Source organism: Myotis davidii, unplaced genomic scaffold (genome assembly GCF_000327345.1).
Source record: "Myotis davidii unplaced genomic scaffold, ASM32734v1 scaffold356, whole genome shotgun sequence".
Lineage (NCBI taxonomy): Eukaryota > Metazoa > Chordata > Mammalia > Chiroptera > Vespertilionidae > Myotis > Myotis davidii.
The window spans coordinates 931,293-955,609 of NW_006288188.1; the positions used below are offsets into that span (position 1 = coordinate 931,293).

General features: G+C 41.6%; 2 protein-coding genes and 1 long non-coding RNA gene across 4 annotated transcripts in view; 2 read left to right on the plus strand and 1 right to left on the minus strand.

The window, feature by feature from the left end:
• Positions 1–312: 312 nt before the first annotated feature.
• On the minus strand, positions 313–2,723 carry LOC102764530 (zinc finger protein 143). Of its 2 annotated transcripts, XM_015561528.1 has the most exons (2): positions 880–2,684; positions 313–678 (listed from the first exon to the last, which is right to left on the minus strand). In XM_015561528.1, the coding sequence occupies exons 1-2, from the start codon at positions 2,613–2,615 to the stop codon at positions 642–644; spliced, it is 1,773 nt and encodes a 590-aa protein (XP_015417014.1). In that variant the 5' UTR covers positions 2,616–2,684; the 3' UTR covers positions 313–641. The 2 variants fall into 2 exon arrangements, with proteins under 2 accessions (XP_015417014.1, XP_006760117.1); XM_006760054.2 differs by lacking the exon at positions 313–678 and having other exon boundaries at positions 748–2,723.
• A 4,745-nt stretch (positions 2,724–7,468) lies between these two features.
• Positions 7,469–13,722, plus strand: LOC102764817. The gene is made up of 3 exons (XR_435475.1): positions 7,469–7,545; positions 12,013–12,197; positions 13,538–13,722. It is a non-coding gene; the product is annotated as an uncharacterized LOC102764817 (long non-coding RNA).
• A 9,201-nt stretch (positions 13,723–22,923) lies between these two features.
• HSD17B11 (hydroxysteroid (17-beta) dehydrogenase 11) overlaps positions 22,924–24,317 on the plus strand; it is a 29,168-nt gene continuing 27,774 nt past the window's right edge. The window contains exon 1 of the mRNA XM_006760061.2: positions 22,924–23,316. Coding sequence (XP_006760124.1) covers positions 23,104–23,316 — 213 coding nt within the window. The 5' untranslated portion in view covers positions 22,924–23,103. The remainder of the gene's footprint in view (positions 23,317–24,317) is intronic.

Below are 24,317 nucleotides of genomic sequence, written 5' to 3' on the forward strand. Positions count from 1 at the left end.
AGCCTTTTAATTTTAAGTAACCAAACTTTGTAATTTTATACATAATCCACTGTAGTGCTACTATAATTGGCATTTCAGCGTGAAGAGCTGGTAATTAACAGGAATGGAAGCCTTAATGAACAGTCTTCAAACCATGAGACAAAAATAAAAACAGATAAATATACAGTAGAACAAAAGCTGCAGACACTCTACTAACCGGGGGAAATATTTAAAAGCTTTAAATTCTTTATTATCCAGCATGGCTTTTGGAATTATGATGGTGTGACATATAGAGCCTTTGACATTTTAGATATAGCCTTTATTTTATTTTTATCACAGTAAGTTAAAAATCCACCCTAAGTCTCGGTAAGACTTCACTGTCTTACATAAAAACTCTAGGAGTCTGCAATGTGATAAAAGAGTAATGTGAAAATTTACTGGATTGCCCTAGTTTCATACTTCCTTGTACACAATGAATCAATTTGGAAATCTGTTCCAAGGGTTATATACACAAAAGTGTCAAGAATAAAATGTTCTCCACTCTTGCATAAAAACATGTATAGTGTTGAGGAATGGAAAGTTACCATTTTCCTGGGCCCCGGGCTTCCTGGAGCTCTGCTGCCTGAAGATGAAAGGCTCCTCTGGCTTTACTGCTCTTGGGATTAGTCATCCAGCCCTCGTGTTTCTCCTTGTTGGATCCTGGATGCTATTCTGATGGCTTCTTCCAGAGATGGCTGTTCTCCAAGCTGATAAAAACATTATAGTGTTGAGGAATGGAAAGTTACCATTTTCCTGGGCCCCGGGCTTCCTGGAGCTCTGCTGCCTGAAGATGAAAGGCTCCTCTGGCTTTACTGCTCTTGGGATTAGTCATCCAGCCCTCGTGTTTCTCCTTGTTGGATCCTGGATGCTATTCTGATGGCTTCTTCCAGAGATGGCTGTTCTCCAAGCTGAACTGCAATCTGGGTACCATTGGATGCTGCCACTAAGGTCAGAGGTCTGGTTTCTGTGGTTACTAAGTGTTGGCTGTGCTGCTGGTGCCCCATTTCTGACGATGCAGTGTGGAATGCTGCCAAGTCCTGAGCCACAATTGCAACCTGCTGCCCTTCTGTACCCTCGGCAGTTACCATAGCAACAGAGTGTGTCCCTGCTGAGGAGATGACTGCATCGTGAGCAGGGACTGTGATGAGCGTGCCATCCTGCGTTAACATTGTGATGGTATTGCCTATGGCTTGCATGTGAGCTTGAGATATGTTGACGTGCTGAGTCCCATCCTGGGATATGAGTGTAACCTGTTGACTCAACCCAGACTGGGTTACTGTGGCTACTTGTGTAGACACAACATCATCCCCTTCTACACCTGTGACATAGGTGATCTGGGGCCCTTTAAGAACATCTTCACCTTGACCTGGCGGAGGCTGAAAGGCGGCTTCCTGCTCCTCCTCGATTGGCTCTGTGTCCTTGTGGGCAGTCCGTCTGTGCATGGCCAGCGTGGAGATCTGCTTATATATCTTCCCACAGTGTTTATCGTTGTAAGGTTTGGAATGAGTGTGAACAACATGATGTTTATACAAACTAGAATATTCTGTAAACCTTTTATCACACCCAGGGATTGTACAAACATATGGCTTTTCCCCTGTGTGTATCCTCACATGGTTTTTATAATTGGTTGCACTGGCAAATGCCCTTCCACATCCTGGTTCTGTGCAGTAATAAGGTCTTTCTCCTGTGTGTGTCCTAATATGCACTTTTCTGATACTTGATGTTGTAAAAGACCGACCACAGCCTTCAAAATGACATTTAAAGGGTCTTTCTCCTGTATGAGTTCTGATATGTTTCTGTAGATCTCCTGAAGTTTTAAAGCATTTAGTACAATTATCTTCTGAACACCGATATGGCTTTTCTCCTGTATGAGTTCTGACATGACTTCTTAATCCATAACCCGTTGCAAATGCTTTCCCACAGCCAGGATGCTCACACTGATAAGGCTGGTCTCCGGTGTGTGACCTCTCATGAACCTTAAGATGATGAGCTGTTGTATATAATTTTCCACAACCATCATATTCACATCGAAACGACTTCTCTCCACTCTGTTGAGACTTAGCAGTTACTCTTGCTGCATGTCCTTGTAAGACAATCTGCATTTTTTTCTCTTGCTCATTTTCTCCAATCATTCCAGTGCCTGTTATACTTTCACTTCCATCAATGGATACCTTTGCATACTGTTCCAAAGCACTGATGGTTTCAATCGTGGCATCCCCAGTATGCAGACCTGCCACTGGACCATCAGCCTGAATTGGTAGGATGGTATCAGACTGTGGGACTTGTACTGCTTGGTGGATGTAAGCCATGGTGCCATCTTCCAGCTGAGCTGCCTGTAATGCGCTCTGGTCATAACTATCTTTGGAGGTATGGTGAATAAAGGCTGTAGTTCCATCTTCTAACTGCACGGCTTGGCCATCCTCTAGACGTAAACTGTCCCAACTTTTAGGTATGGGTACATGTTGAATATAGGCAGCAGAACCGTCTTCCAACTGAATGACCTGGCCATCTATGAGTTTTCCATCTTTAGAATTGTGCTGTATATAAGTGGTAGAACCATCTGCAAGTGTTACTGCTTGTAAGCTTACACCTTCCATATTTTCTAAATTGTCAGCATCAGCCCTAGTTACTGCCTCTGTGAGGCACAGGGTAACATGCTGAGCCTCCATTCCTCCTCCAGGAAACTCTATCATTCCCTGAGAATCTCTATTTGAGCTAACAACATTTTTTACCTCCGAGAAAATTTTCCAACAATTCCTTCTTCCGACCACCATGCACCAGGACAGGAAGAGCATGAGACTCTTAATCCCAAAGTCGTGGATTCCAGCCCCACATTGGGTGCCAGATTTTGGGGTCCAACCCCAGCAGGTCTAGGGGTTCCCAAAGGTGTGGACGGAGTCGGCGAAGAAGGAATAACACGGAGACAGCGTTCAGTTGATCAGCATAGCCAGGTTCTCCAGCCAGGTTCTGTTTTTATTCTCCTATTACATCTGTATTTATACCAGTTGATTTTAATCCTATCCATTCTATTCCAAAGGTTAGGGCGTTTCTTATCTCCATTCCAAGGTCACTACTCTATTGTTCTGTTAAACTACAAGGAAGTAACTGAAGGAGATTACCCTAAGTAAAGATTATGTAGCTTAATCGTGATTGTTCATAGTTAAAGTGATCACCCGCCTGGCACTTAGTTAAGGGGTTTTATTCCCTTCCTTAGTCCTGTTAATCCCTAAATCCAGGGAAAAATCCCCACCTGGGGAAACAACCTTTCTTGGAGAGGTGACCTTGGTTAAAACACATAGCTCTAAGAAGGGGAGCAAACATGTTAAGAACAGTGTGCCATATATGCCAGGTCCCTTGAAACATATGCTGTGCAGATGTTTCTTCCCTGCAGCGACTGTGTCAAGCAGCAAGGATGGACCAGCTTCCGGCAATCATAGGTTTTCCTTTAAAAAAAATGCACAAGAATTTCTAAATACAGTGTCATTCCTAGAGGGCTTTCCTTTGGTACAAAAAAAATTGATTTGAATATAATTGATTATTCCATCTTTATGGATAGCTTGCTAAAGGGATTTGGCAGACTGCTAGTTCACACTGACTCAGCCACTTGACCTGTACCACTGGGCAAATATAAATTAATTGAGCAAGTTATAAATTAAAAGAAGTTTAATTCTCTCTCTGAAGAGACCCTCTCCTCCCCTTTCAGAATCTGCATGCCCCCCCCCTTTTTTTTTTGCTTAAAGTATTACAAAGGGTATTACATATGTGTCCATTTTTCTCCCCACCCTAGACAGTCCCCTAGCCTCCCCTATCCCCCAGTGTCTTATGTCCATTGGTTATGCTTATATGCATGCATACAAGTCCTTTGGTTGATCTTGCATGCCCTTTTTGAATGTAAAGTTCTTTAATGGCCAAGTCTCTAATTAGTCTCAACACAGGTTTTACTAGTAAAGTTTTGGTAGTCCACTGGACCCCAGCCATTGGAATATTTATTGAGATTGTGTGTGGAACAGTCAAACGCTTCTCAGAAAGCTGGAATTCTCTTTGTAGCTTTGGTCTAGGATTACTAGGAAACAATGTCCAAAGTGGGACATTAGTGTTTAATGAGGGGATAAATTTAAGTGCCATACTAGCACATGGAAGAAAATAAAACTCTTAAGAGCTAGGAATATATGGATCATGTGGCAGGGTCACTAAGAAAGGGTAGGGGAACTCCAGTTCATATTCCTTCCCTGAGCCCAAATCAGTCCCATGTGGACATTGTCTACCAATTTTGGAGAAAGGCCCCAGTATTCTTCCCTCTAAAACAGCAATTCTCAACATGTGGGTTGCGACCCCTTTGACGGTCGAATGACCCTTTCACAGGGGTCGCCTAAGACCATCCTACATATCAGATATTTACATTACAATTCATAACAGTAGCAACATTACAGTTATGAAGTAGCAACGAAAATAATTTTATGGTTGGGTCACAACATGAGGAACTGTATTTAAAGGGCCAGAAGGTTGAGAGCCACTGCTCTGAAGGAAACACCAGACAGGATTCCCCATTCATGCCATCAAGCTTTTCCTATCCTGGTTAAAGGGATACTGAGGCAGAGACTAGGGTTCATTCATGAGACCCAAGACCCTGGCCATTTGTCCCCCTCCCTTCTCACCCCAGGAGATGTATGGGGACATCACATCCACAAGCACCGCACTCCACCCCTACCCCCGTTTCCATGTGCAGGCCTATTTGGGAAAATAGACAAATTTCTGGTAGTCACTCTGAGGAATACACATTCAAATAGTGCATGGGTATATAGTTTTATTTTACCTGTAGCACATTAGAATGTTACCATTAGATATTGAGCATTATTATGTGTTGGTCTTATGTCTGCAGATTTTTAAAATGTAACAATAAATGGACTTAAAAATGTGACATAGTAAACATTAACTGTAGCATCTAGGACCTAGATTCTAGGTGGTGGTAAAATTCTAGGTAAAGGTTGTGCTTTATACTTTCACACTAAGAAAGAAGGACAGTGCCCCTTTGGGGTTTGGAGGGGGCATATACATAACAACAGCTGTTGGAAATACTCCCTGGCAGCTTCCTTGGTTCATCAGAATGCCGCCAGTTTTGAGCGCTGTATGTCAGGTCCAGGCTATGCTCCGAGTGCCTATTTCTTGGTCCTTATCACCCTGTAGACCTGTTGGGCAAGAGTTATCCATGGTGGATGAGGAACTTGTGTGAAGTTTACAGAGCAAAACCCCTAGGGCTCTGGAGCAGGACTGTGCCTTCCAAGGCAGAGAGCTCCTAGCTGTTCGATTATCAGCTCCTGGCATGTTAATTGGCCCTTGTAAATACCAAGCTGCTAACCCTGGGAAGTCAACTGACTAGGTCAGTGGTTGGCAAACTCATTAGTCAACAGAGCCAAATATCAACAGTACAACGACTGAAATTTCTTTTGAGAGCCAAATTTTTTAAACTTAAACTATATAGGTAGGTACATTGTTATTAACTTAATTAGGGTACTCCTAAGGCGTAGGAAGAGCCACACTCAAGGGGCCAAAGAGCTGCATGTGGCCCGAGAGCTGCAGTTTGCCAACCACGGGACTAGGTGACTCAAGAAAGCTGCATTAATATCATGCCATGAAGACAGCCTTGAGCACACTCAGGGAACAATTTTCAAATGACCTTCCCAATGTTATTACATTAGTAAATCTTTGGTTTGTTGTCTCTTACACATTTGTCCCAAAGAAATTGGGTTCTGTGTTTAGTTCCTACAGAAGACCCAGGTGTGCTAATGACAGAGGGATTAATGTGAACAGGAAGGCACTCGGAGACCACATCATGAAGAGCTTTGTAGAAGGGGACAGGCGTTTGGATTTTATTCCAAGTGCAATGAGAAGCCTGCGTGAGTTAATCAGGAGACTGATGAGCTAATCTTCATTTTTCAAATAGCCCTCTGGCTTCTATGGAGAGGAGCTGAGAAATGGAGTGGTCCGTTTCTCAGTGCTAAAAAGGGGTCCAGAATATGACACTGTCACATAAAAATTGTTTTTTTAAATATATTTTTATTGATTTCAGAGAGGAAGGGAGAGGGAGAGAAAGATAGAAACATCAATGATGATGTTGCAGAAGACCAAGGAAAAACCAAGCAACGCTTTTAGAGAAAATAAGTTACACTGTTTAATACGAGGGCGGACTCAGTGGAATAACTTCTCAAATCTGAGTAAAGTAACATGCAGGGGGCTTCTCTTTTATATCTTTCTGGGGGTCTTTGTCCCTCGAATATGAATTATGCTTCAGGTCCTTTTCTCGGGGTTTGCAAGAAGGCCCCCAGGTGTTGGGGGTCTCCAGGCCATATCTGATGGTCTGGCCTGGCGCCAGCGTTAATAACCCTCCCTCAGGAGCAGTGCACTGTTCACAGTTTTATGGCCTCTTTAACGGGCTCTGCCAGACCAGTTTCTGGGAAAGAGGTACAGTGGGGCCTTGACTTGTGAGTGTCCCGACTAACGAGTTTTTTGAGATACCAGCTGTCTCTCGGCAGATTTTTTGCATTGACTTGATAGAGTAATTTGAGTTAACGAGCTCCTTAACAAGCTCGGTCTCCGAACGAATTAAACTATTAAACTAGTAAGTCAAGGCCCCACTGTAATGACTTAATTATAGGTTATCAAGAATGTACACTGGGCTTGCTGGCATGGATTCAGATTGCTAGACATTCCTCACCCCCAACCAGGCTAAGCCAAACCAAAAAGAGCTTTTTAAATTGTAACTCCCTTATCGACTAAAAACCAGAGCCTCCTTCAAAACCCAGTAGTCATAAATCCTCTCACCTGGAGTTTTGGGAGTTTCACAACTAGGGAAGATTGTCACAGACATTGTCACAAAACTGTCACATCCGCATGTATTTCCCTAAGGTTCCATTTGTTTCACCTAAAAGTCATTTGTTTACCCAGAAGTATCCTTCTCTCATACCCCTTTCCCTCTTAAAAATGCTATTTCTGCCCTCCTCTTTGAATCACATTTTTCTGTGGACTCCTGTCTTTTCTCTTGCCAGTCTGTGTGTGGGGTTGTTTTGTTTTGTTTATTAATTTGCTTGTTTTTAGTCTGTTTAATTCACAGAATCTCATTACTCAACATAGCAGGAAAATGTTTCCTCCTGGATGGTTAGATAATTATTTCGTAAGAATGTCACAGAGCTGACCCCCAGGGCTCTGGAGGAGGCCCTGCTTTACAGGCAGAGAGCTATTTGCAATTTAAAAATCAACGCCAACAGGAGGAGGAAGTAATTGCAGAAGTGAAGTTCTTCCAAACCCTGGAAGGGCCAGACGGGCACAGAGGGATGGGATTCAGCGCCTAGTAGGGGAGTTCCCCGGATGATGACACAGGAGCAGGGACCTCCTTCAGAGGAACGGAGAGGAGGCAGAAGCCTGGGATCCGGCCAGAGGGTCTGACTGATCCGGTAGTTGGACAACGAGGACATGCCTTGTGATTGCTTCCGTGTTTCTCCGTTGAGATAGGTTCACCGGCTCAGAGGAAGGGTAGGAAAGGGAGCGTGGGCAGTGTGCAGAGAGGACCACGTGAGAGGGGGTCTGTTCCCCAGAGTGGGAAAAGCAGCAGCATGGGAAATGCCCTTCCAGGGAGTACTCCACACCCAGCTGGAATGTGCTCACAAATTCCCTCTGCGTGGTTGAGGCTGTTGATTCATTTTGTGAAAAAAGAAAATCCAACTGAGTACATCTTAAAGATCTTAATTGGTTTTATTTAATGGTCGTGAATCGGGCAGCCTCCCATTTAACAGATAGAAAAGAGGTCTGAGGAGCTGCACAAAATGAAAGACTTTTTAAGCAAAAGGGAGTGGGACAAAGGAGTTATGCTACTAGCAAAAGCAGACTGGCTGTGGCCAAGTCACCGTCTTTGGGGGTAAGGGGCCTCTGTCAGGTAGATTACCTCACTAGTGCTGACCAGGTGATCCAGGTTGACTGGGTTAAGATTCCATTCCTGCGAGAGGCTGAAACTGTGATTACGTTAGGAGTTAAGTCTCTGTGGGGTTTAACATAATGGACTCAATTTGGGGCCTGTGATCTTGTTTTTTTTAACAGATTTTTTTTTTCCCCAGAAGGACTCAGCTCCTTGGTGCAAGCATAGAGTAGAAAACAGCAGGGTTTAATAAGGGCTGGATCTCATTAAAATCTAATAATAGGAGTGAGAACCAATAATTGATTACAATGAAGGCGCTTGGATCAAAACTGAGTAAGGGGGCGGGGGAGGGGACTGGGAGGGGTAATCTGGAAGCGGATGAGCCAGCTGACTGAAGGACACCAGTCAAGTAGTTGCTGTAGTGGGGAGTTGGCAGGAGAGGGCTGGTGGCAAGAGTGTGGGAGGATCTAGCTGAGATTGGGATGTGATGTAGTTACCATGTTTATCAAGATCATGAATACAACCCTGGGCATGGGTGGTAAATAGAACTGAATAAAAGACCAAACTATCATTTGTTGGCTTTAGTCTACTCTCTCTTCTCTGCACATTGGTCTCCAACATGTAACTGTTTTTAACTTTTGCACAATAGCAGTAGATTTGGTAGTTCTCAGAGGATGTTGAGTCAAGGTTTTTGAAAGAGCTGTGAACTCTTAAAGGTGAGCACTGGCAGGTAGTCGTTAAGGCACATTACATAGATTCTTAACATTCACACCGGAGAGATCATAAAACAAAGGGCCCTGGCAGCTCCAGGAAAAATCCAAGGTGTACCCCTTCGCGGCTTGGAAGGCTGCGGAGAATAAAGGCGACAAAATGGAATAGTGTTGAGTGCTTTTGCTTACACTGAAGTAGACTGCTCAACAGTGGGAAAGAGGAATTGAATTAAGTAAATTCACTGTAATTGTCAGGGTTATAACCCAGGACAAATAACCCTGTATGCTCTTTTGTTTACTTCCTCCTCTTTCTATAGAGGGATATTTTCCTGTTAAATGAATCAAGGTTTGATGAATATTCACAGTAGCCTGAGGAGGAAAACAAGTTAGATCAAAACAAAGGAGGCGACTATAGGAAAGATTATGAACCTCTTTCTCTCAGTACAAGGTATATGCTGAGTCACTGAGTTACAGAAAACCGTAGGCAAATTGGATGAAAATCAGCATTAAATTCTGGCGCGGGGTGTAAACGCCAACCTTTATCAAATCCTGGATTAGCCTGGCCAGCTTGGCCCCGAGACTGAGCATTGATCCATGAACCAGGAGTTCACAATTCCATTCCAGGTCAAGGCACATGCCTCGGGTTGCAGGCTCAATCCTCAGGGAGCGGGTGAGGGGTGTGCAGGAGGCAGCCAATCAATGATTCTCTGGCATTGATATTTCTCTCTCTTTCCTCTCCCTTCCTCTCCAAAATCAATAAAACTTATTTTTGTTAAAAAATCCTGGCTTAAAAATTGTACAGTTTGCATAGTGTATATAAGTTCTTAGATAAGAAATCCAGATTCAAATTCAGGTCTCATTTATGAGGCAAAAAAGAAGTCTATATATCCAGACCAACTGCTTTAACATATATCTGGTTTGACAACTTTATCATCCCATTGATGAATTTGTTGATATACTTTCCTCAGAGCACAAACTTAGGCAATTTCCTTTAGGGTGTTTTCTTACTGGCCATCAGATTTATAGATCACTGTTTGCTAAAACTTTCCACTACTGTGGAAATTATTCTTTTTTTCTTTTACTTTATTTTGTGTTTTCTTTTTTTGTTTTGTTTTATTGCTTAAAGTTGTGGAAATTATTCTTAAAAATTATTACCGCCCTAACCGGTTTGGCTCAGTGGATAGAGCGTCGGCCTGCAGACTTTGAAGGGTCCCAGGTTCAATTCTGGTCAAGGGCATGTACCTTGGTTGTGGGCACATCCCCAGTTGGGGGTGTGCAGGAGGCAGCTGATCGATGTTTCTCTCTCATCGATGTTTCTAACTCTCTATCCTTTTCCCTTCCTTCCTGTAAAAAATCAATAAAATATATATTTTTAAAAATTATTACCTTTTGTACATATTTGACTCTCCTTTCCTTGATTCAATCAACATAGTCGCATCACCTTTATACTATAAGGCACTGAATTAGATTTACTCTTCCAGGTTAATAAAAATGTACTACTTTTTGAAAAGAATAAAATTTTGGTTATCTTCCCAGATGCTATTCAAATGTTATTTGCTGCCCTACTATTTTTTTAAAAAACAAGCTTGCTTTTATTTATTTACTTATTTACTTATTTATTTGTATTTTTTTCTTTTTTTATATTTTTTATTGATTTTTTACAGAGAGGAAGGGAGAGAGATAGAGAGTTAGAAACATCGATGAGAGAGAAACATCGACCAGCTGCCTCCTGCACATCTCCCACTGAGAATGTGCCCGCAACCAAGGTACATGCCCTTGACCGGAATCGAACCTGGGACCTTTCAGTCCGCAGGCCGACGCTCTATCCACTGAGCCAAACTGGTTTCGGCTTACTGCCCTACTATTAAGAAAATCATTTAAATATCATTCCTAATCACTTACACTAACAAAAAATCACAATGAAAATGCTGAAGACTGAGTGAAAGATAGGCACCTGCACTACCCTCAGCATTGGGTGTGATTAGAGAATAAGGAGATGAGTTTTAAACAAACCTGCCGCAAAGTAAACACCTCTTTCAAACAGTTTCTCGGGAGGAGGTGCACTGTACACACTAGAGTTATGGTATTCCTATCACAAATGATGAACCTACTGGGACTCACTGGGCCTTTAGTAACTGACTCTCAATTGAGGGTTAAAATATGGACCAGAGGGCAAAACAGAGGCCTGGTTAACCAGGATCTCCAGGATAATGTGTGATATCTGGGTGTGGGGGGAGAGTGGGGTTGAAGCATATTAAACATCAACATGGTTAATTACATTTAATACTAGAGGCCCAGTGCACAGATTCGTGCACATTTAAAGGAAATTAATTAGAACGTGTCCAGTGGGGCAGGACTGGGTGAGACGGGCCGGACACACCCTTGAGCCAACCTCCCACAGTCCCTCCCTGGCTTCTTCGGGGTGAGCAAGGTCCCTCTGGCAGGTGGGGTCCCTCAGCCTGGCCTAGAGGGATTGGCCCAAAACCAGTTCTCTGACACCCCCCGAAGCAGCTCCTGTGTTGAGTGTCTGACCCCTGGTAGTCAGTGCATGTCATACCTACCTTCCAGTCAGCCACTGGCCAGTCAGCCAGTCACTTAGCCATATATATAGTTAAACTCCCAAAGACCTAGTTTAACATTAATTAATTGAAGCATAAAGTTTAAAAACTATTTTTTAAATCTAATTGTCCCGAAGCTAAAAATATAAAACCAAACAAAACCCCTCAAAACGAATATTTAGTTCTTTGTCCTAGGCCTTGACTGGTAGGTGCAGGGTCAGAAAGCCCAGGCCAGTTTGACTTCAAATGCCATATGCGTTTCACTCAAACATGCCAGGCACATCCTGCCTCAGGGCCTTTGCACTTGCACAGATGTGTGACTTGCAGTGTAAAACATATTTACTTCTATGGATTCTGAAATAAAATATTTTAAAGACAGTACATTACATCAAGCTGCCTCCGCTTCTCTACTCTCTCATCCTTGAGGCCTCCTAAACCCAGGAACAAAAGTAAGCTTTTTATATAGTTCCATAATTAAATTAACCTTTTGATAAAGTAGTAGTTTTTTAACTAGATGACTTTGCTTTTCCATATTTTTTTATAGCTCATATGTTGTTTTTGGCTAACTTTTGTTATTACACATTTTAGAGTTTGGGCAAAAATATGAGTGGAAAATAAGTTGTTGGAATGGCATTTTCCTTAGTCTTTAAGAAGATAGAGTTTAGTTAGAGCTTGCCGTTGTGAGAGAACTTAAGGTATTAATGTGCAACAGGAAGTTGGATGAAAGGTATAAAGTTCAGGAGAAAGGTCAAGTCCAGTGCAGTACATCCCTGAGTCACTGTGCTACAGATCAAATATTTGTGTGTTCCCACATTCATAGGTTGAAACTCGATCTCCAGTGTGATGGTATTTGGAGTTGGAGCCTTGAAAGGTGATTAGATCATGAGAGCAGAGTCCTCCTGAATGGGATTAGTGACGTTACAAAACAGCTCCCTAGCCCCCCTGACATGTGAGGACACAGAGAGAAGACAGCCATCTCTGAACCAGGACGCAGGTTCTCACCAGGTACCAAATCTGCTGGCACCTTGATCTTAGACATACCAGCCTCCAGAACTGTGAGAAATACATTTCTGTTGTTTATAAGCCTCCCAGTATTCTATTACAACAACCTGAACAGACTAAGACACAATCACAGAGAGGTGGAAACTGAAGTTATGGGCTTGAGCTAAATGTCTAGAGCAGCGGTTCTCAACCTTCTGGCCCTTTAAATACAGTTCCTCATGTTGTGACCCAACCATAAAATTATTTTCGTTGCTACTTCATAACTGTAATGTTGCTACTGTTATGAATCATAATATAAATATCTGATATGCAGGATGGTCTTAGGTGACCCCTGTGAAAGGGTCATTCGACCGCCAAGGGGGTCGCGACCCACAGGTTGAGAACCACTGGTCTAGAGACAAGAGTGTTTGACTGATTCTTCAGATTCAATATCATGTCCTCTGGCCACCCTAAATAAAGAAGGCATCCCTCCAACCTCCCTGTTACTCTCTTGATTCTTTCATATAATTTTTATAATAGCAAACTTGTAATTATATGTTCATATGAATTATTACTTCATTTTCTACATTGTCCACTAGGATAAGAGATTCGAAAGGACAGATAGTGAGTGTCTAAGTGTTTTCTGTATATTAATAAATTTATCCTCACAGCAATCCTAAAAGTTTGATTTTATTCTTCTCTGTATTGTGTAGGTGAGGAAAATGAGGTACAGAGGGATTGACTAACTTATCCAAGTCATGAAGCTAGTCACAATAGAGCCAGAATTCCAACCCTAGAAATGTGGCTCCAAAATCAGTGCTCTTAACCTCTGCTCCGGTGTCGCTCCGCCCTCCTAAGCCCAGAACCTATCTCAGTCATGGCAAAGGGCAGTGTGTAGTAATATGTTACATGAATGAAGGATTCAATCATGTTACCCTACTGCTTAAAATGTATCAATAATCCTGATATCCAAATGGATAGTATCCTATCCTAGTCTTTAACATAGAAAGCCCTCCAAGACTTGGCCTCAATCCATCTCCTCTGTCTATTCTCCCATCTCTCCCCCTTGGAATCTTACATGGTTCCCAGAACATGCCATGTCACACTCATCTTGCCCTTGCACACCCAGTACCACCTGCTGCAAGCGCCCTCCCTTGTCTTCCTCTGCATTAATGTGCCTGTGACGCATTCCCCAGCCTGCATAGGGAGCAGTGACTACTGCTTTCTGGGAGCGTCCATTCTTAGTCTCTATAGTACTTTCTACACTGTCCAGCATTCATCATTTTGCAAATGTGTTTCACCCATTGGACTGTTTGCCTCTTCTCAGTATTAATATTTCCATACCTATTGCTTTGCACATACAGAAACTCAAATGCTTGCTGAATTGAGTTGAAATAGAAGTAAAAGAGAATTTGGTGAAGGAGTTAGAAATAGAGAAGGAGTCTTCAGAAAGAGAAGTATGTGCCTGGCACAGAGAAGATCCTCAAAAATAGTAGTTGCACTGATTTGAAACACCCGAGTACAATATCGAAAGGGAAATAACTAAAACATCCAGGTAAAATTATATTTAAAATCACTTTTCTTGAGATACTACTGTTTATTACATGTAACATTATTATATTTGAGAGTTTTTCTTGAAATACTAATGTTTATTGTAACATTTTATTATATTTAAAATCATTTTTCTTGAAATTAAAAAAAGAAAAAATATATTACAAGAAAATGTTAAAAAAATAAAACATCTGGGTAAATAAAGTTTGGCTAATAGTGTTAATAGATTCATGGGCAGTGCAATAAATGAAACTTAGTTTCCTTTAAATGCTTCTGAAACAAACCAAAAAAGGATTTCGGTTAATTTAAAGTTAATTAAAATAGTGGCTTTCAAAATGTTTGCCTGAGACTCTTGGTCACACATGCACAGTTTACCATGTATCAAGTTCTATTAAGAGCATTTTATAAATATTACTAGAGACCTATTGCACAAAGAGATTCGTGCAATAGGCCTTCCTTTGCCCTGGCTGCTGGCACCGGTTTTCCTCCGGCACCCGGGACCCAGGCCTTCGCTCTGACCGGGCTCCGGCCGGAGCCGGCCCTGGGGCCGTGAGGCCTCGCTGCTCCGCTGGCCTCCAGCCCTCGAGCCTCCAGGCTTCGCTCCACCACTTGGAGTCTACATATGCAAATTAATCGCCATCTTTGTTAGTTTAATTTGCATACTCTCCTGATTGGCTGGTTAGTGTAGCGAAGGTACAGTCAATTTACATGTTTGTCTATTATTAGGTAAGATTTCTTCACAATATTCACTTAATCTTCACAATAATCACAATTAGGCAATAAATCAGCTTCCCTCTTACAGACAAGAAAACTAAAATGAAATAATTATGTAACTTGCACAAAGTCACAGGCAGTATTTGGCGAGCAAGGGTTCAACATCGGGTAATCTGGCTCCAGTCTCTTAGCACTTTGCTCTGTTGCCTCTCAAGTAACTAGTATAAACAGGTGCACATACACACAAACATGCACAGAGACACACATTCCTCCACCCCATCTACCTCTATGAAACTGGTATAAAAGTTTCACCAGAATACTTACCCAGAACTATACCATATGGTATTTTCTTTATATTATGTATTTTTTTAATACTGGTATGACCCTCTAAATTGATTTCACAACAAAATCAATTCCTTGACCCATTAATCAGTAATGAAGCACAATTTTTAAAAACTCTAGATTGGAATATCAATACACTTTCTTTCCCAATTGGGTGGGAGTTCCTTCAGTCTGCTTAGTTGTTGATGAAGCAAGTCAACTTGATCTTGAATGGTTTTAAAAGAGTTTAATGATCTTAAAATAGAATGCAATATTTGAAAATGAAGATTTCTTACATGGAACAACACAATTTTTTTCCCTAGTTGGACTTAGGAGAGAATTGAAATGCCCCTCCCAATCCCCTACCCTGCCTATTAGAATCCTACACACCCTCTACACACAACTCAAATCCAATCTTCCAGTAAACCATTCCTAAGTCCCTTATGTGCCCATAGCACTTTTTTCTTTCAGTTTCTATTCAAATATGTGTTTGTTTCCCCGGGGTAATGTATTGGTCTGTGCTCTCTTAGACTGCAGAATCTTAAGGAGATAGAGGTCTTTTTCTCTATAGTCGTGCAGTACATAAAATTCTGGTCTATGACGGACTGAATATAAAATGCTGGCCTCTAATGAGATTCTAATGGAGCTGAATGCCTATCCTCTAGTGACACTGTAGTTGTTTCTTTTTGTTGTTTTACTGTGGTAAAATACGCATAACAGAAAATGTCCTCACAGCTGTCTTAAATGTTGTAGGACCAACGCATTACTCTCGTGTTTGTGGTGATGCTGGTATAAACACAACTACTGTGTTGCCAGTCGTATAAAAGTATAGCACATACAATCATGTACAGTGCATAATACTTGATAATGATAATAAATGGCCATATTACTGATTTATATACGTACTGTTCTATACTTTCTATGGTTATTTGTGGTGTGTATTCCTTCTACTTATTCAATGTGTATTCTTTCTACTTATTAAATGTTTGCTGTAACAGTGTGCTGTGTTGCTCTGGCAGCAGTCTCATGTTTGCAGTCTCGTGATTGCATCATTTTCTGTCGTACTTGATTTCATCTCACGTTGTGTTGTACAATCACATACTGTACATGCTGTAGCCTAGGAGTAATAGGCTATATGATGTAGCGTAGGAGTACAGTAGGTTTGGGTAAGTGCATTCCATGAAGTTCGCACAGTGATGAAATCGCCCAACAATGTTGTTAATCCCTCATAGTGCCTTGCGCACAGAATGTGTAGTAACATTTGTTGAACTGAATTAAGTAGAATTGATAGTAATCCCTCAATAGTATTTTAGTCATAAAAGAGTTTCTTAAGGGAATAAAGAAAAGGAAGAATTCAGAAAAGAAAAAGAATTCCTTTCAGCCTTTCTGCAGTATAATAATGGCATTTTCTTTGATTCATTTGTTTTAGAAAAGGGCCATTTTTATGGATAAGTTTTAATGTTTATGTTTAAATCAAAAAACAATTGAAAAATTTAACCAAGAAATTATGTAAAATTCTTTGTTTTTCAATAAATGAATTACTGAATTAAGAAATGAACCTATGACCTGAGATTTCTAAATGGATCTTCACCTACTTTCAAAAGTGACAGTTTGTGCATTTTATGTTGCAGTGCAGTTTGTAATAAGGACCTTTGCTTCATTTCCCATGGCCTGCATAATGAGAAAATGTGGGATAAAGCAGATTATGAGAGAAAATAACAGTGGAGAGCTTAATTGTATCTTTGTTCAATTCTAAATAGAGAAAGTGGGAACGTCTGAGTTTAGGCTCCTTAAATAACAATCTTATAACAGCTGAAAAATCTCCCAAGAAAAACAAGGGGCCATGGCCCAGGATAACTTTGTTGGAACAACTTTTTGCAGCATTAGTTACCTCCAGATTTGCCTCTTAGATGAGAAAGCCAGTCTTTGATTTTTTAAAATATATTTTTATTGATTTCAGAGAGGAAGAGAGAGGGAGAGATAGATAGAAACATCAATGATGAGAGAGAATCATTGATCAGCTGCCTCCTGCACCCCCCACACTGGGGATTGAGCCTGCAAACCCGGCATGTGCCCTGACTGGGAATCAAACCATGACCTCCAGGTTCACAAGTCGACACTCAACAACGGAACCACACCAGCCAAGCCAGTCTTTGATTTTTTTTTTGAAAATTCATATACTTTCAATGGACCAGCATTTTTTAAAATACTTGATAAAGACTAACTTTTTTAATCCTCTGACAATCCTACATGGTACTTACTGATATTTTATAGATAAGGAAACTGAGGCACAAGGAATATAAATGACCTGTCCAAACTCACACATCTAGAGTGTAACAGAGCTAGAACTCCGCCTTAACTCCAGAGCGTTTGCTCTGACACGATGCTGCCGTAGCGTCACAAAGGCCAGTGATGAAAAGTTTCGAGATGGCAGTGATTTGCTCCGGTCCAGCCCGATGAGCAGCATCACGCTGAGGAAGGCTACTGTCGTTAGTCCTAAGAATATGAACGCTATTTGTTGGCTCAGCTTTCAGAGTCAACCAATAGACCAAGCACAGGAGATGTTACAGTTACAAAATGGGAAGTACATATTATCAGTCCAGGCACTGTGAAAGTAAATGTGCAGAAAATGGGAGCTGGAAGGTAGAAATGGGCCGCTGAGGAAAAGAACAGGGCATACCCTCCTCTTATAAAATCGAGGCCAGTTTGGCTCAGTGGATAGAGTGTCAGCCTACGGACTGAAGAGTCATGGGTTCGATTCCAGTCAAGGGTACATGCCTGGGTTGCGGGCTCCATCCCTCATAAAGGGTGTGCAGGAGGCAGCCGATCACTGATTCTCTCTCATCATTGATGTTTCTATCTCCCTCTCCCTTCCTCTCCGAAATCAATAAAGATATATTATAAATAAATAAATAAATAAATAAAAGTGAAGCCAATAATTTCAGCAGGTAGTTGCTGGAATAAGAAAAAAAAAAAGTGTAAACGTTTAAAATATAACCTTATAAAAGTAGCAAAAATAATGACATAATTATATTGGGAATATATAGGGTGTCCCAAAAAATGTATACACTCTTTGAATAATTATTAATTCCAATGGGTTAAATCTGAAAGGCAACATCAATTGAGCTATCAGCTGTTAAAGTGTGTACAACCTGTATACATTTTTTGAGACACCCTGTATGTAGAGGGAGGAGGGAATTAGGGGAAGAGTAAGCTACAACCTCAGCTGTTACAGGAGAAAATTTATTGATAATGTCTTCTATTGATTAATCAGGTCATGGCATTGAAAGCCTTTATTAGAGGCTTGTAAGTCACCTCTGTAATAGACAGATAAATGGACTAAAAGTCGTTGATCTGAGGAGTCAGACAAAAGTCAGACTGTGCGTTTTTAATATCTGCCCTGCTGAATCATGTTTAAACCAGATATCCTCATTACTTTAAATTCATAGATTCATTACTTGGAACAAAGAAAAACCAGATGTGGCTGGACAAGCTAACATCTAACTCCCTCCAGCTCTCAAATCCAGACTACATAGCCAACTGTGGAGGCTTCTATCCCAGGAGGACAGGAGAGCTCTTTGGAGTTTGTCCCCCACTGCCCCACTCATGCTCTCACTCCCCTGTTGTCTGTGTCCATTGGTTAGGCTTATATGTATGTATACAAGTCCTTTGGTTGATCTCTTACCCGCTCCCCCCACCCCCACCAAGTTATTATTATATCCATTTTACAGATGAAATAACTAATACCTCAGGCGAGGGTCATTAATTAACCAGATATCACACCTACACTCATAAAAGAGAAAGATGCAAATTGACTGTACCTTCATGATGCCCACCAGCCAATCAGGAGTATGCAAATTAACCCAACAAAGATGGCAGGTTAATTTACGTACACAGGAGCCAAGCGGCCGGGGGTGGGGCCTCTGGGCAGTGTGGAAAGGCAGAAAGGCGGCTCCGGGCCAGAGCGAAGGCGGTGCGGCGGCTCTGAGCCAGCGTGAAGGCAGTGCCAGCAGCCAGGGGAAGGAAGGCCCATTCTTGCATGAATCTTCGTGCATCGGGCCTCTAGTAATATATGAAGAGCATTGCCATTCACTCCTATTCATTGATAACTCAAAGAAGAGTTTACTAGACATTGTGTGCAATGTAGTTTATATCTCCCTCTGTCATGTTGATGTTAGAAGAGATCACTTTTGAAAGAATTTTGTTTGTTCTAATTTTAAATAGAGGACTTCACCCAGTCACTTAACTAATGACTCCTTGTGAAGTGTTCAAAATGAGAGGATGACTGACATGCTAAATATTATCACATAATTATATTGGGAATATATAGGGTGTCCCAAAAAATGTATACACTCTTTGAATAATTATTAATTCCAATGGGTTAAATCTGAAAGGCAACATCAATTGAGCTATCAGCTGTTAAAGTGTGTACAACCTGTATACATTTTTTGAGACACCCTGTATGTAGAGGGAGGAGGGAATTAGGGGAAGAGTAAGCTACAACCTCAGCTGTTACAGGAGAAAATTTATTGATAATGTCTTCTATTGATTAATCAGGTCATGGCATTGAAAGCCTTTATTAGAGGCTTGTAAGTCACCTCTGTAATAGACAGATAAATGGACTAAAAGTCGTTGATCTGAGGAGTCAGACAAAAGTCAGACTGTGCGTTTTTAATATCTGCCCTGCTGAATCATGTTTAAACCAGATATCCTCATTACTTTAAATTCATAGATTCATTACTTGGAACAAAGAAAAACCAGATGTGGCTGGACAAGCTAACATCTAACTCCCTCCAGCTCTCAAATCCAGACTACATAGCCAACTGTGGAGGCTTCTATCCCAGGAGGACAGGAGAGCTCTTTGAAGGTCCTCCTTCAGCTATCACTTCTGGCTGTGCTTCCTCAGCGTTTTCTAGAGCAATGGGGAGAAGAATGGCTGTGCAATTGCAAAGTAGGGTGGCCTTTTGTCCTGAATCCACTAGGATTCTATCGAGCCACAGCCTTTCAGAAGACCAGTTCAGCTATGGCAACAGCTACCATTCATCACGTACATCTGTATGTAAGATGTCATGCTCTGTGCTGTTTAAATATCTCACTTACTAAACCAAGCTGTTACTTTTTGTTTGGTTGGGTTTTTTGTTTTGTTTTTTAGCATTTTTTAGTAGTATTTTTACTTATTTTTGTTTTGTTTAAAGTATTACATATAGTATTACATATGGTTAATTTACGTACACAGGAGCCAAGCGGCCGGGGGCGGGGCCTCTGGGCAGTGTGGAAAGGCGGAAAGGCGGCTCCGGGCCAGCAGCCAGGGGAAGGAAGGCCCATTCTTGCACGAATCTTCGGGCTGTGGGCCTCTAGTAACTAATAAAACCCTTGATAGGAATTAAAACTCATTGTTTTAACAGCTGTGCTCTGTTGCCTGCTAATTAGTCAGTTAAGTGACCTAATCACATGAGAAGGAGGTGTTATGAATGCTGTTGGAGTTATGAATAGTGGGAGTTTTGATCCTTTTGGATTTTCACAGTGATTTAGAACTGGATTAATTTTTCTTTTTTGCCCTAAGAAAGAAGGCAATCTAGCACAGTCATGTTGGCCTAGGCTTAAATTCAGCTCTACCATTTATACTATGACCTCAGATGATTTGCTGAATTTCTCTTAATCCTTTATTTTTTCATTCATATAACAGAGTTCCTAATTGAACCTACTGCTTAAGGTTATTGAGAGGATAAAGTGAACCGTGTAGGTTATGTGAACATTCAGCATAATGGCTGGCCAGACATAGTGAGTGCTCGAAACATTGATGAGGAATCCCTTATTCTTTTTAATGCCACTTCAATAGGTGGGAAGGCAGCATGAAGTTAAGATGTTGCACATATAAAACATGTTAAACTCTCCTAATGAAAGGTATTTTTAAATTTTTTTATTTTCCTTTCTTTTTAATCCTCATCCAAGAATATATTTTCATTGATTTTTAGAAAGTGGAAGGGAGGGAAGAAAAGGTGGGGGGGCGGGGAGAGAAACATTGATTTGAGAGAGACACATTTGTTGTCTCCTGCAGAACTGCCCTCCACCCCACCCCCCACCCCCAATCCCGGCCAGGATGAAACCTGCAACCCAAGTAGGTACCCTTGACGGGGAATTGAACCCAAGACCCTTCAGTGTGAGGGCAGATGCTCTAACCACTGGGAAACACCAGCCAGGGTAACAGGTATTTTTTAAAACCACGAATATACTGTAATAAAGTCATGTACTTACCACTGTATCAGATCAGTAGCTAATCATCACTCACAAAACCATTCAGATTATAATTATATTAGGGTTAATTATAATTTATATAGAGTTGAACAGTAGATAAAGTACTGTGCTTTTTGTTAACGTTTTTGAACTTCACCAGAATCCTGTATAGTAAGTACTAGTAGCATCCCAGTTTCACAGATTAGAACACATGCTCAGGGCGGTGAAGCCACGTACACATTTGGGATTCAGGGATGAATGTTTCTTGGATTCTTTCCTTGGTCAACTTAGTGAGTGAAAACTACCCAGTTTTTACTTAATACAAATTTTTAATAGATAAAATAGTCTGAGCCTCAGTATATATTAAAGTCATCATATACAAAAGCAAACACATACATATACTAGGTCACCATGGAAAATGTGGTTTCTTCCTATAGGTATTGGGCAAAAAAAGTTTAATAAATACTGACCCTGTATCTAGCTTCACATTTTTACTTGCTGTGGGAGCTTTAATAGTCAATCTAACTGATTTATTCGTTTATAAAATAAGGAGGAAAATTTTTCTTCTGTACTTCCTAGAAGGCTTTTTGAACAGCAAATGAAATAATAGATGGAGAAAAAAGCCCTGGAAACTGGAAACTTTCTATTGATATGCATGTGGCTTTGTAAACTTGGATGTGGGGGCCGTAAGAAAGAGTTAGAAAGAGTTAGAAAGAGTTGCGGTTGAGATTCAGAACTTCCAAGAACTCCACAGTGTTCTGCCTCAGCAGGACTGTCACACCCCTTCCTCCCTCTAACAGTGTAGGGCTGCTGAAGGAAGAGGAAGGAGTATGAATTCGTTGGGAGCTTCCATTTCTTGCGGTTTTCCTGCCTCTTAAACATAAAAGGGTAACCATTAGTTCCCCTCCTGACAAAAGTCTCTTCCTAAGAAGAGACCGTAATGTATTGCAAAAAGTCCCAATAAAATTACTGTCAAAAACGGAATTGAAAAAATACATGCAAGAGACATTAAGCTCTTACTGCACACAAGCCCAGAGTTTGGTCTTTTCTTTCAATAACCAATCACTAGGATTTAAAAAAAAAAAAAATCACCAGTGACATATTGAGTACTCACATATAAAGGCTACTAAACCAAAAATTACAATTTTGAGACAAAAATTTTCTTTCTAGTTTATTATCCATTCTGTGGGCAGTGATTTATTAACCTGGATAAATACACAATTCCTAAATCGTAACATATGTTTTTTCACAAATTCTAATTAGGGTGAGTGAAAGGGGTTATCCAGTGGTTCTCAACCTTCTGGCCCTTTAAATACAGTTCCTCATGTTGTGCCCCAACCATAAAATTATTTTCGTTGCTACTTCATAACTGTAATGTTGCTACTGTTATGAATCGTCATGTAAATATCTGATATGCAGGATGGTCTTAGGCGACCCCTGTGAAAGGGTCCTTCGACCGCCAAAGGGGTCGCGACCCACAGGTTGAGAACCGCTGGCAAATATACAGCTCTTCCTTGTGGAAACAATCCCCTTTAATATGACCAGGTATTTCCTGGGTCTTGATTATTGTTGTCCCAAGAAAGGACAAGTTTTCCTCTCTCCTCCAAACTAAAATGTGATGCAGCATCATTTCCCAGCCGGGAGCGGGACGACTGGCCCCTTCCCAGGTTCATTTAAGACAGACAACGATATTTGCATCGCTAACTAGTAGTAATGGGCAACCATCAAGTTTCAAAGAAGCCTCTGGGCTGCGGACCCTGTCAATTACCCTTGTAACTTTAAGAGGAATGCATCCAATTTAGGAAAACAGGCGGCGGGGTTCGGTTCCGGAGGTCGGGAGGGAGTGGGTGAAAGACGACTTTGGCTTTTGCTCTCCTCCGGCTTGTCCCTCCCCGATTTCCGCGCTGCAGTCCGAGCCAATTGCGAAGGACCTCACCAAGCCCAGCCCAGCGGAAGGAACGGTTTCAGGGTTGTTTGTTTCCCTTTGATAAAGCAGCCCTGCGTTGCTCTGGCTTTTACTCTCCCTGGGGTTAGACGGAACAGCCCTCCCACCCCTCCCTCAGCAATTTAGAGTGATTGGTAAACATCCCCAATCCTCGCAGCAACAAAAATGATAAAATTCGTTCTGGACTGCCTCCTGCTTCTGCCCTTACTGCTCGTCTTCATCTTAGAATCTCTCCTGAAGTCTTTTATTCCTAAGAAGAGGAAGTCAGTCACTGGAGAAATCGTCCTGATTACGGGAGCTGGGCATGGAATCGGGAGACTGACGGCCTATGAATTTGCCAAACTTAAAAGCAAACTGGTTCTGTGGGATATAAATAAGGTAATAATGGTGCTTTACTGTCTTCCTTTCTGGTACCTGTAATCTGTGGACATGTGTGCATGTTGCAGGCAACAACCCCTGACAGCCTCTCTGTGAAGGAGGTAGAACAAATTACTATTGCCAAGTTATAGATGGGGGGAAACATGGATTAATTAATGTGTTTATGATCATGTGATAAATGGACCTAGAGGATAAGATTCTCAGTTGCTGCCCATTGGACATTGTAAATTTATCCTCACTTTTGCCCTGAAAGTAATTTGTAATTTCCTCCTCAACTTGATTTCACTGACCCCTCAATCTAAATCATATGGAAAAAGTAATAGTTTTAGCTAGTATGACAAAAGAGTAAGAGGTCTGTACCTATTAAGAAAAAAAATCCTACCTGCAGTTAACTGAGGTAAGTGGGTTTAAGATACCCAACAGAAAGCAACATTATGATGCCATAGTAATTTCCAAGAGTACTTTTGAAAAAATCACATTTTAGCCCTAACTGGTTTGGCTCAGTGGAAAGAGCCTCGGCCTGCGGACTTAAAGGTCCCAGGTTCAATTCCGGTCAGGGGCATGTACCTTGGTTGCGGGCACATCCCCGTAGGAGGTGTGCAGGAGGCAGTTGATGGATGTTTCTAACTCTATCCCTCTCCCTTCCTCTATGTAAAAAAAATCAATAAATATTAAAAAAATATATTCTCAGCCAATGTAACCAACACTTAGCCAGGTGAGCCCACTGCCAGGCTCTCTCCCAGGGCATGGCTGGCACCCCAGCATGAGAAGTTGCATGGGCTGTGTGGTGTCGGGTCTGCCCAGGTGGGGTCCGGCCTGGAGATGGGGAGTCTGGTCCAGGTGCCCTCAGACCCTGTGGGTGTCTGCCAGGATAGCCACCGTCCCCCCTGGCTTTTGGTCAGGAGTCAGGTATGGGCCTGGCCTGCGGAGGAAGCAAGGACCATAGGCAGGAGGCAGGACGGGTCAGAGGCCCCAGCTGGGCTGCAGAGGGTGGGGCGCAC

Coding starts and splice junctions, on each gene's coding strand:
- LOC102764530 (XM_006760054.2), bottom strand. CDS start 2,711: ATGATAGAGTTTCCTGGAGGAGGAATGGAGGCTCAGCATGTTACCCTG.